Source organism: Ctenocephalides felis, unplaced genomic scaffold (assembly GCF_003426905.1).
Source record: "Ctenocephalides felis isolate EL2017-DRISC unplaced genomic scaffold, ASM342690v1 CF-g0.4_SCAFFOLD_03571, whole genome shotgun sequence".
NCBI lineage: Eukaryota > Metazoa > Arthropoda > Insecta > Siphonaptera > Pulicidae > Ctenocephalides > Ctenocephalides felis.
The window spans coordinates 14520925-14533354 of record NW_020539725.1 but is presented as its reverse complement, the minus strand read 5'-3'; the positions used below and the strand labels follow the sequence as shown (position 1 = coordinate 14533354).

Below are 12430 nucleotides of genomic sequence, written 5' to 3'. Positions count from 1 at the left end.
TTAATCAATAAAAATATAAATTAATTTATGCGTGATTAAATGTATTCCGAGCGGATTTATTACACATAATTGACAACGAACGAACACGTTAACTCGGAGTATTTTCTAAAAGCAAATTTTCAAAAATCAACAATTTTTATAATTGAACAAATTTCCGTAGGACTTTAATGGTTTTAGTATGTTCATTAGGACCAAGTACTCTATCGTTATACCAAGTAAATCATCTAACTTTAATTTTAACAAACGTCAAAAAAACTACTTTATTTTCTCAAACTTTGATTAATTTTTAAAATTAAACTACTTTTCAGTAAGTTCTATAAGACCGTGATATATATCGCCAAAAAAAATTCCATAAAAATCGACTTAAATTTTTTTTCAACAGTTAATTACAAGAAAACGGCTCGGTAGATTTTCACCTAAAACTAATCAATATCATTCTCAACTAATAACTTTCGAACAGTTTTTGATTTTTTAAAATCGATTCGGCAGTATGAGCTTAAATGTGGACGAAAAGTTTAACACATTTTTCTAAATTCGTCGCGGAAAACTGAGAAACTATAATCCCCATCGACATATATCAAATGGCTTTTAAATTTCTGAAATCGGTTCAGGCGTTTTTGAGCAAACGTCGATGAATAGTGTAATTTTTACAAATGCCAAAAAAACGATACTAATTTTTGCGAACTTTGAATAATTTTCAAAATTAAACGGCTTGTCGTGTGGCCGTAATATTTTAGTAGTATATGGTATCTACAGTCATTTTCAACGTCAAATTTTTTTAACACTTTATTACAAGAAAACGGCCCGGCCGATCTTTACCAAAAACTAATCAGCACGATTCCCAACCATCTTTCGAAAAGTTTTTGAATTTTTAAAATCGATTCAAAATTACGGAGAAAAACGTGGACGAATTTTTTTCACATTTTTGCGATTTACAAAGTAACGGCTTGGCTGATCGTCGCTCATCGAGATACATGGAATGGCTTTTACATTTTTGAAATTGGTCTAGCCGTTTTTGAGAAAACGTTCGTTTCAGAATGGCTTGAAACGTCGGAAAAACATAAAACTAGCGAATCGGATTTTTTGATGAAAACATAAACTTCTTCGGGAAGTTAATTAACTTTAATTATATTAATAGATGTGAACTTAATTGTTGGCAAATGAGAATAAACATGAAAATAGAAGAATAAAGATTTCGTATCAAACAAATAGTTTCACTTACATTTCCAATCCTAAATTATATAAAATGATAATATTTTTTTTTCGTGAATGCAATTGCAAACCAACTGTATATTATTACGGAAATGAAAATGAAACTGTTAGTTTAAGCCCAGATTGGTCTTATCAAATATATATAATTATATAACGGTTAATAGGACAAAAAAATACCAATGGATGTGAAGGTTATGCTTTGTACTGTTGTTTAAACGCTTTAAAAATGAGACCAGGAAGTCAAATGTTTATCTTTTGCTTCATTAAAATACATTTTAGAGATTACATAACAAGTTTATACATCATTATTAAAAAATAGAGCATTTTTACAATATTGTTTAATAAATTTATTGTGTGTTTTCAAAAAATAATTCCATATATAGATACGCCAGTAAATTGGGGCCGGCCAATAAATTATGTTCAAGAAAAGGTTTGTTCAGCGGTTTGGGCGGTGGAGTTATGTGGTTCATAAATTATGCAAGTTATGCACTGGGATTTTGGTATGGTGTCACCTTGATTTTGGAAGAAGATGACTACAGTCCAGTTGTGCTAATTATAGTAAGTCTCTATAAAAATATAATTAATAATTATAAATAATATAAATTAGAAAAGTGTTTAAATATTTAGTAGCATAAATCAATTAAATTTAAACAAAAATTAATATATTTAAAAAAAACTAATCATTGAAGAGTGCAGTTGTTATTGCGCATCATTCAAAATATATTGCATGATCACCATATATGATTTATATAGAAAAGTTTTGTATTTTATAGTAATTATATGATTTAAAAATTATGTGACTGACCTATTTATTATTTATCTTAAATATAAAACTTTGTGTAAGATTTAATTAATTGAATCCTAATACTGGCTAACCATCGTTGCCCATCTTTGTAATTTTAAATAAGACTTTCAATAATATAATTTTTATGCTATAACGCTAACCCATTATTTTAAAGCAATTTTTGTTTCAAAAATGTATCTCACAATGAAATATGATGATTTGATAATTATGATACTAAGAATATGATCTTCATTATATTAATTCTTAGGTGTTCTTTGGTGTGATAGCAGGCGCCCAAAACATGGGTCTAACATCTCCTTATATCGAGTCATTTGCAGCAGCACGTGGTTCCGCAAAGTCCGTTTTTCGAATACTAGAAAGAGTTCCACAAATTGATTCTCTTCATGGTGGAGGTTACATCCCCAAAGCGGTTGTTGGAGATGTCGAATTTCGTGATGTTAGATTTAGATACCCCTCAAGACCAGGCGTCGAGGTAATATATATATATTGTTATTATGAAGCCATTGAAAATTTTATCAAACTACATTAATAACTAACTGTTAAATTATTTATAATGAATCAGCAATATTTTCTATTGCCGTTTGGAATATTTTTATAGCGATACAAGTTCAAATAAATGAAAAAAATCGCAATTGTGTGGGACTGAATAAAATAACTGATGATTTTTTTGAATAATGTCGAATGATCTTTGAGCTAGTCATGAAATATTTTCGTATTATTTATAAAAAATATATTTTATAAATTATAAATATTATTAATTAATTTATTTATTTGATTAAAAATTATGTTATGCAATTATATTATTAGTTTTTAACTCTCTTTCGCTCCGCCCAGTACCATCTCATAAATATATTTTCATCATAAATGATCATCAAATTAATATTATATTTGTTAAATATTTCAGGTTTTGAAAGGAATAAACCTGCAAATTAAATCTGGAGAAACTGTTGCATTGGTTGGCGCATCTGGTTGTGGAAAGTCTTCTCTACTCCAATTACTCCAAAGATTGTATGATCCCATTGCAGTTGGGAGTGTTCTTCTTGATGGCAATAACATTAGACAACTTAACATATCTTGGTTAAGATCCCAGGTACATATCTTATTAAATAAACAAAACAAAAAGTGGTACAAAATGATACACTTGCGCCTATTTTTTAACATCTCGGCCAAAGAATAGATAGGTTGAGAATGGGTATAGGATTTATTAGAAAGACGTTTCTATAATAATGCTCTTATTCTTTTTCCTATATCTGTTAATTTAAATCTCAATAAATTAATTCATCTTCATTTTTTACTTCAGATAGCTGTTGTTGGACAGGAACCAGTTTTATTTGCAGCTACAATTAAAGAAAACATAAAATATGGTTGCGAAACAGCATCTGATGAAAAGATCCAAGAAGCAGCTAAACAAGCTTGTGCTCATGACTTTATCATGAGACTCCCAGAGGTAAGGTCATTTAATAAATATTTCAAATTTTATTAATTAAGAAATACAAATAATTACTTAATTATCAATAAAGGCGAATTTAAATTTTTTGTCGCTACTTGGAAAAAAGCTAATATTATCGCGGAATAATTTGAATGGAGGAAGTGCCTAATTAAATTTTACTGATTTCCAGGGTTATAATACTGTAGTAGGTGAACGGGGCTCCCAACTCTCAGGAGGTCAAAAACAAAGGATTGCAATAGCGCGAGCTTTAGTCAGTGATCCAAAAATTCTTTTATTGGACGAAGCAACTTCAGCACTGGATGCAAAAGCGGAAGCCACTGTTCAAAGAGCTTTAGACGCAGCAAGCAAAGGACGAACTACTCTTGTTGTTTCTCACAGGTGAATAAATATTAGAAGTACACTATAATAATTTTAGAATCATACAATCATACATGATTTATTGTTATTGATTAAAATATGCTTTTTGGTTCATAAAGATACGTTCATAAGTGTAAATATGAAATTGCGGTCTCGTGTTATAAATATAATGATTTTGAGATTACACATCGTTTTCAATTTTTTTTTTCATATTTATTAAATGCTTTAATTGATTTTTTTGCTGATAAAAGCAATTCTGATTGTTTGTTTTCACTCAAGGCTTTTAAAAATCGTACCATACTGTTTCAGCTTGATCACTATATTCTTTTTAATGAATTTGAAAGAACTTGTAGGGTAAGTTATGGTATTGGGCCGAAAATGTAAATTTTTGCATATCTTCACGTTTGTTGAAGGTTTCTGAACAATTGGCATACCTCAGAATAAATGGATGTGTGTGTGTTTTTGTGTGTCCGCATTTTTTGTTCACGTTTTCGGGCGCACGGATCAACCGATTTGAATGGTTCAAAAAACATCGATTCCTATTGATAGGGAAATGTGCTGATTAGTTTTTGGCAAAGGCAGATCCAGCCGTTACGGAGATATGGAGCAAGAGCGCAGAAAATACAAATCGAATTTTTGAGAGAACAGAGGTATGCCCAAATTGTTCAGAAACCTTCAAAACGTGAAGATATGCAAAAATTTTCACTTTCGATTTTCGGCTTATTACCATAACACTACCCTACGGGAAGTTAAAAATGTAATAAAATATATGAGATATGTTAAAGTTGATTTATGATTTATTTTTAAGGTTGTCTACAATTACAAACGCAGATCGAATTGTCGTTTTAGACAAGGGACAAATTGTAGAAAGCGGAACACACCAAGAACTTCTAGATTTAAAGAAAATGTATTATAACTCGTATCGAGTGATAATGCAGGAAAAGACAAAAATAGTAAGTAGAAAGTATATAATAAAATTTATGTACAAAGAATTTTTTTAGCATTTGTTGTATTGGCAATTATTTTTTCTTGTAGCTCTGGCAGCAACACAAATGATTTGTCCAATAAGTCATCATCAGTTGACATGCTTGATGAGTCTTTTCAAGAAATTCCATTGAGAGCTGAAGAATTAGATGAAGACATTTGCGACGAACGAGCAGATGATATTAGCAAAGTAAATATGATGCGATTAATGAAACTCAATTCTCCAGAGTGGCCATATATAACAGCTGGATGCTTGGCAGCCATAATTACTGGTGGATCGCTGCCGATTTTTGCAATATTGTTTGGAGAAATATATGGGGTATTTATTAAGATTTTGTATAGTACATACTTAATTTGCATGCTTAGATTTAAAAATCGAAAACATGTTGAACCTTAACTATAAGATGCAGAATGAAGCATTAAAATCTTAAATGTGTTTACTGATGTTGAACTTCGGCTAAACACAATATTGTTTGGCAAAGAATATAAATTCATTATTGAATTTTATAATTAATATAAACTTTCTTAATAATTTTAATTATATTTATAAAATTTATTAATCTAGCAATCTTTTTACCTTTTATCTTTTTAAAATGAATGTTTTATTGTTTTTAGGTACTGGCCTTAGAAGATCCTGAACAGGTCCTCTCAGAAACCATCAAATACTCATTTTCTTTGTAGTTTTAGGAACAATTACTGGTTTAGGTACATTTAGACAGGCGTACATGTTTAACATCGCCGGAATAAGACTGACTACTAGAATAAGGTAATATTTTACATTTACATAGCAAATGCTAAAAAAATTTTCATGAATCATTTATGTTTCAGATCAATGGCATTTCAGCCATGTTAAGACAAGAAATGGGATGGTTGATGACCAAAAAAATAGTGTGGGTGCACTATGTGCAAGATTGGCAGGCGATGCATCCAGTGTCCAAGGGGTATGTAAATTATTGAAAGAATATTTTAATAGACGGAATTTAAATGTATTGTATGTATTTATGTCAAAGTTATTGTAGTTTTTAATCTTAATCTGTTGAATACAAATCATGGCTTTTAATATGGCTCATCAAATTGGTATTATTTTCTGATATAATGCAAATGTCAATATAAAGACCATTACTATATATTTATCGACATGTTTTTTTATAAATATGTGTATAAGATATATACATTCTTTGCCATTAAGAAAGTTGTGAAACCAATATGTCGAGCTTATTAGACCCATCTCAAACATCTATATTATAAATTTGTAATTAGGCAACGGGAACAAGAATTGGCTCTCTACTTCAAGCGGTTAGCACATTAGTTACTGGTTGTCTTATATCTATGTACTTCACCTGGAAAATGGCATTGGTGTCCGTGGTATCTGTGCCGTTGGTCCTCGGCGGAGTATTTTTGGAGTCACGAATATTGGTGGCAGCAGCCTACTTGAGAAAAAAGCTTTGGAAGGCGCTACTAAGATAGCTGTAGAAGCGATATCGAATGTCCGGACAGTCGCTAGTTTATGTAAGTCGGTAAAAGAATTAGAAATTTAATTAAATATTTTAGAAATAGGAAGTTATAAACCTTTTGATTTATATTTAAAAAAAAATACATCGATATAAGTTATGATGACTTGTGATACCAAAAATGCAACTCCGTTTCCAAAATGATAAATTTTCAATGAACTTTAAATTTTACAATATGATGAAGATGATGTTCAGATAAAACTGTGCCTGAGAAATTATATCTTAAACCTTTAATTACGACGACCGTAGAAGAGATTAGTAGAAGAGAAAATTTTCGTACAACAAATATTTTTTTGATTTCTATGTGAAACGCAAGAAAACGTAAACCTAGCGAATCGAATTTTCTTTTTCCTTGTTTTGGAAGCTATAGCTCCGGAGTTATATAATCTCCAGAATTGGATATTCTTTATTATCTATTTTTTATTCTTAATTTATTTTAATTAGGTCAGGAAAAGGGCGTTTTAGAAAGGTACTCAATCGAAATGGACAAAGCAGCTGAACAAAGTAAACGAAGAAATAGATTGCGTGGTTTAGTTTTTGCTTTTGGGCAGGCTGCGCCCTTTTTGGCATATTCTTTATCATTATATTATGGGCGTAGCTTAGTGGCTTACGAAGGCTTGGAATATAAAAGTGTTATCAAGTAAGTATTGCAGCGAACAAACATTGAAAGAGAATGCTATTCAACAACCCAAAATTTAGGAGTGTTTAAATATAAAAAATAATACATTTTATAATTTCCAAAGGGTATCTGAAGCTCTAATATTTGCGCTTGGATGCTGGGACAATCATTAGCTTTTGCACCTAATATAAATGCTGCAAAAACGTCAGCGAAAAGAATATTTGCTCTATTTGATCGATCCACTAGAATTCAAAGCCCGTCTGGAATTCCTGATACTCAGAAGGTAAAATAATTATACAGATTTGGAAATATAAATGAAAAAATCAAAGTTTAGGAAAGGTAACCGATGTAACCGATTTGTTTGCTATAAATCTAAAAAAACTTTTCGACTTTGATTCCTTAGGTAGTTGATGGACGAGTTGAGTTCTCAGATATCAAATTCCACTATCCCACCAGGCCTGACATTAGTATACTCAAAGGTCTCAACTTGCTCATTCAACCAGGAAAGACAGTTGCTTTGGTTGGTTATTCAGGTTGTGGAAAATCTACCTGCATACAATTATTGCAGCGTCTATATGATCCTATTCAAGGAAATGTGGTACGTAGTAATGAACACAAGTAAATTGAAAATAACAAGATTTACCTTAAGGTACCTTAAGTGATCAATTGCTTTTCTTCTCTGGTTAGAAAAATGAATAATTAGATGCTAAATACTAAGCACGTCGTATGTTTTTTAAAATCTATTTTTATCCTTTTTGATCTTTATTTCTCAGACATTGGATCGAGACAACATAAATACAAATTTATCTCTAAGAGATTTGCGTTCGCAACTAGGAATTGTTTCTCAGGAGCCTGTACTATTCGATAGAACAATAGCAGAAAATATTGCTTATGGAGATAATTCTAGAGTAGTTCCAATGGATGAAATAATAGACGCAGCAAAGAAGGCCAACGTTCATGGTTTCGTTTCCAATATGCCTTTGGTAAATAAAAATAACAATATTGATCAATATTAATGAATATAATTTCGTAAAAATATATGCTACAGTTATAGCAGCAATATTAATGAAGTATTTAAAACGCTTTGAACTTTTTACTGAACCGAGTAATAGTTAAAATTTATTATAAGTCATGGATAAGGAAAAAGTATACTTAAAAAGTTGTATAATTATTCCTAAATTTTCAGGGCTATGAAACAAACTGGGAACTAAAGGTGCACAGTTATCTGGTGGCCAAAAGCAAAGAATTGCGATAGCTCGCGCTCTGGTTAGAAATCCTAGAATTTTACTTCTTGACGAAGCTACATCTGCTCTGGATGCTAATAGTGAAAAGGTGAGATTTTTAATTGCCAGTTTTATTCATTTTTAATAATTATAGAAACAGTCGTTTTTATAGACAAACATAGATAACACGTCCGGAAGGTATGAAATAAAATGAATTATAAGAAATGAATTTATTCTTTAGTCTATAACCATACCTAAGCGATAAGGAAACTTTAAGGAATAAAATGAAAAATATTTATAAAATGTATGCAGTCTGTTCAATGCTAAGCTTTTATTTGTAAAATACTCATAGATAAATCGAATTTCGATTTAAATGATTTGTGTATATATGATTTTTTTTTTTATTTTTATGCCAGATCATTCAAGCAGCACTAGACGAAGCACGATGTGGTAGAACTTGCATTGTAATAGCTCACAGACTTGATACCATTCGTACTGCTGATGTTATTTGCGTCCTGGACAAAGGAAAAGTTGTGGAAACCGGTACACATGAAGAACTTTTGGCGTTAGGAGGAGTATATACACAATTGCATGGTCAACAATCTAGTTTATCATGATCATGATCGATCAATGTATATAAAAAATTTTGGTTGAAACCAAACTTGTTCAAATTCAAAAGCGCGTTTAGCGACACCAAAGAAAAATTACTTGTATTTCGGAAGAATATTTTTTAATAACGAGTGAAAACTTTGATAAATTATTGTAAATATTTAAAATAATTCAAAAGAGCTTAAAGAATAACTCCAACTATAAACATTTGTGACTGCAAGATCTGGAAATTTAAAATTCTATTATAGTATTTATATCGCCTCAAAGAAAGGTTGATTATTAGATGATAAAATCATTATATTATTTCATCTTATATAATAGCAACATATTTAAGTAATTTTATCATTAATATACATATAAACATAAGACATTTGTATATGTATGTATATATTTATATATGCAACAAACCTCAAAACTTTTAACCAGACGGTGCAGAGAAACTTTCGGTAACTTGTTACGATAATTCGTTACACCAATGATTATATTAGTGTTAATAAAGGTGATACATAGGTTTTTGTTTGTTATGCTGTAGCAGCATTATATGTTTCATATATTTATCATACATAATTGCAAATATATTTTAAAATAGCCAGGCAAAAATGTTAGTTCAAACATAGATTAACTCCATGTGAATATTTTACTGTATGGATCATTTGAAGTTGTGTAAAATTCATGTTTAGTATTTATTTATTGTATATAATATTATTAGTGTATAATTTGTTTAATAAATTAGTTAAACTGTGAGCTTTAATAATATTTAAAAGAATGTAATTGGACAAAATATAAAGTAAATGAGTATTATAACAATAAAGTTTACTTTCAGTATATTATCTGCTGCAGTATGCTGTTACTTTGAAAACTACAAATAAATAATTATAATAATGTACAAATATGCCATTGTGCAAATTATGCATATGTACAGCAGACACTCAATATCCATAGAAAAATAAGCACGTATCAAATAATAATTAATTCCTACCTACAGACTGCATACATATATCACAAAAACTTTACATGCACAATAATAGATTATTAGTTGTAATTGAAAAAAGACTTAAAGACTTAAAAGAAAGTTGTAACATCTAGATTTATAACACCAAACAGATATAAATATGAAGAGAAACAAAACTTCCTTCGGAGTTAGCCGAAATGTTGGTATCCGCATATGATAAAAATATTAGAAATTTATCTAAAGACTGACTCATGGATATAAATATATTATATTCTAATATTGTCTAAGATTATATAAACAAAAATATTGTTTAAAATTGTTTAGGGGGCTGACTGCAACAACGATGAAAACAATCCAAACGAATCGCTGTTGGTGATGCTGTAAATATTTGACAGCTAAAGCAATAACTTCACACTACTTCTTATCAGTGTTGTTGAGAAACGTCAATTATTTATTTTAGTTTGCTTTCCTCTAACCTCAATCTCGCATGTAATTCTGAGTAAATAAAATATTTAAAATGCTGAACAGTAGTATCTCAAGTACATTAAAGAATAAGTTGGTTACTGACGATTTGGAAGATATACATGATGAGGAAAGGGTGAGACAACCTTGCCTATATATTTTTTGCAATTTCATATTCAATCCTTTTTTTTTCATTTTAGCAAAAGATTCGAGCGGAATTATCCAACATGAGTTTCTTAGAATTACAGAAGCTCAAGGAAGAAATGGGCTCTAAATTATACAACAAAGCAGTTTTTGGTACAACAAAGAAAATTAAAAAAACTAAGACAGACTTCAAAAGAGAAAATAAAAATCGACCACGTGAAATGTCAGCAAAGAAACAAGTTCCTTTGTTACGAGATTTGCCAAATGTTAAAAAAATTGAACACAGAGATCCTAGATTTGATGAACGAGCCGGAGAATTCAATGAGAAAGCATTCAAAAACAGTTACAGCTTTATTGAGGAAATTCGACAGAAAGAATTAGATCAGCTAAAAAAGGATTATAAGAATACTCATGACCCTGATGAAGCTGAAAAGATGAAATTTTTGATTACGAGAATGGAAAATCAAATCCGTGAAAAAAAGAAAATTGAAGAGAAGAAAGAAAAGGAATTAATGGAGAAAATGGAACGATTGGAACAAATCAAAGAAGGAAAAACTCCTGTTATAGGAAAAAATGTAAGTCTAATGTTTTATTGTCTTATTCCATTTATTTTTAGAAAATAATTTTAATGATGTATTTGTATTTTTACTATTAGTATTAATTAAAATGAATATTATAATTAAGTTCATATAAGTCAATTTAGATTTCCAGTCTATAGATCTAGATCAATCTAGATTATTTAGTACAAAGTAAGAAACTTTTTGGCACATTATTAAATAATCATTTTTCTATATTATAGCTGAAAAGAGGATATTGGACCTTGTTGATAAATATGAAAAGCTGAAGCAGTCAGGTGGACTGACTAAGAACATCATGAAACGAGAAAAGAAGAAAGCACAGAAGGACCGTAAAGCAGGAAAACATTAATTGAATTGGTTTTATAAATATTTATCTAAACAATGTTAAATTTGTTTACATTTTTGTACATATAATATAACTACTTATTTCTTATTCTGTTTATGATTAGCCAGTTCTCAGCATTTTTGCTTCACGTTTTTCTTGCAGTTCTTTCTTTTGGTTCTACAATAACTTTTCTTTCATTCATAAATTGTTCATATTCTTCAACTTTTAAATCTCGAACTACTTCTATTCCACAGGATCTGGCTATTCCAACTAACATCATGGTGCATATTTCTTGAAGTGATTTTAGAGCTAAAGGCGGATCCGTACTTTTAATAACTGCTATTTCATAAATATGTTTCAGAGTAACTTTTCCAGCGACTTCCTTTCCTAAAATTGATAACACAATTATTTTACATAATTTACATTAGCTGTTATCTCAAGAATAATTTAAATGGTCTAATGCCCTAAAAACAAACAACACAACGAATACTATGACCAGTTTTGATTATAACTTAAATTTAAAATATTTAATTTTTGTAATTTTCAATTGTATTAACAACTACCTGGATACATTGCGGCTCTTTGAAGACCAGCAGCTTGTTTCAGAAAAAATACAGCTGGTGGTTTATGAATAACTAAATCGTAGCTTCTATCAGATTTAACAGCAACACGACAAGGTAAAGGATTCCTTCTTTCATATCTTTTGTTCTTTCATTAAAATCTTTACAAAACGTAGCTATGTTGATACCGCGCTAAAACAATGGGTATTAAAGAGAATTAATTCAAAAAACATACTGCAACAAAAATAATGTTTCTTTTAGTTAAAAATAACGAAAATTAAGTACAAGATTATGCTAATGATGTATTGATCAAACTTCTATTGATGTAGTATATTTTTTTTTCGTCTTTATCTATGATTTTTTTACCAATCTATCAGTGATTATTAAAATAGCTTCAAGTAATCATTGCTGCGTTAAATAATTATCTCCTCAATGTACTTTATTATTTATAGATTGCACATGTGAGTAGTAAATACACCAGTAGAGAAAGAGAATATAATATCTTACTAATAACTAAATAGATTGATTCACCTGTCCAAGCATGGGGCCTAAAGGAGCCCTGCGGCGGCCATCCCTGCTGGAATGTCTGTACGTAATTTTGAGGTATGTTGAACCTTTTCAATAGTCTTTTTAGTGTAT

General features: G+C 29.9%; 2 protein-coding genes and 1 pseudogene across 2 annotated transcripts in view; 2 read left to right on the top strand and 1 right to left on the bottom strand.

Moving 5' to 3' along the window:
• Positions 1-8983, top strand: part of LOC113385126 (multidrug resistance protein homolog 49-like) — a 49057-nt gene extending 40074 nt beyond the window's left edge. The window contains 19 exon segments of the mRNA XM_026622935.1: positions 1596-1770; positions 2265-2489; positions 2922-3107; positions 3318-3464; positions 3637-3845; positions 4633-4743; positions 4860-5127; positions 5424-5475; positions 5478-5749; positions 6069-6225; positions 6228-6317; positions 6764-6959; positions 7063-7082; positions 7085-7221; positions 7342-7536; positions 7712-7921; positions 8125-8134; positions 8137-8270; positions 8578-8983. Of these exon segments, the coding sequence (XP_026478720.1) occupies positions 1596-1770; positions 2265-2489; positions 2922-3107; positions 3318-3464; positions 3637-3845; positions 4633-4743; positions 4860-5127; positions 5424-5475; positions 5478-5749; positions 6069-6225; positions 6228-6317; positions 6764-6959; positions 7063-7082; positions 7085-7221; positions 7342-7536; positions 7712-7921; positions 8125-8134; positions 8137-8270; positions 8578-8778 (2995 nt within the window). The 3' untranslated portion in view covers positions 8779-8983.
• Positions 8984-10239: 1256 nt separating this feature from the next.
• LOC113385669 (ribosomal RNA processing protein 36 homolog) lies at positions 10240-10803 on the top strand. Its single transcript, XM_026623513.1, has 3 exons — positions 10240-10320; positions 10385-10670; positions 10763-10803. Exons 1-3 carry the CDS (start codon positions 10240-10242, stop codon positions 10801-10803), a joined length of 408 nt encoding a protein of 135 aa, XP_026479298.1.
• Positions 10804-11351: 548 nt separating this feature from the next.
• Positions 11352-12430, bottom strand: part of LOC113385668 — a 4166-nt pseudogene continuing 3087 nt past the window's right edge.

Bases quoted from the DNA above. Each gene is read 5' to 3' on its own strand.
- LOC113385669 (XM_026623513.1), top strand. From the start codon at position 10,240: ATGCTGAACAGTAGTATCTCAAGTACATTAAAGAATAAGTTGGTTACT. The intron at 10,321-10,384 runs GTGAGACAACCT...TTTTCATTTTAG, and splicing joins ATATACATGATGAGGAAAGG to CAAAAGATTCGAGCGGAATT. The intron at 10,671-10,762 runs GTTACAGCTTTA...GAAGCTGAAAAG, and splicing joins TGAGAAAGCATTCAAAAACA to ATGAAATTTTTGATTACGAG.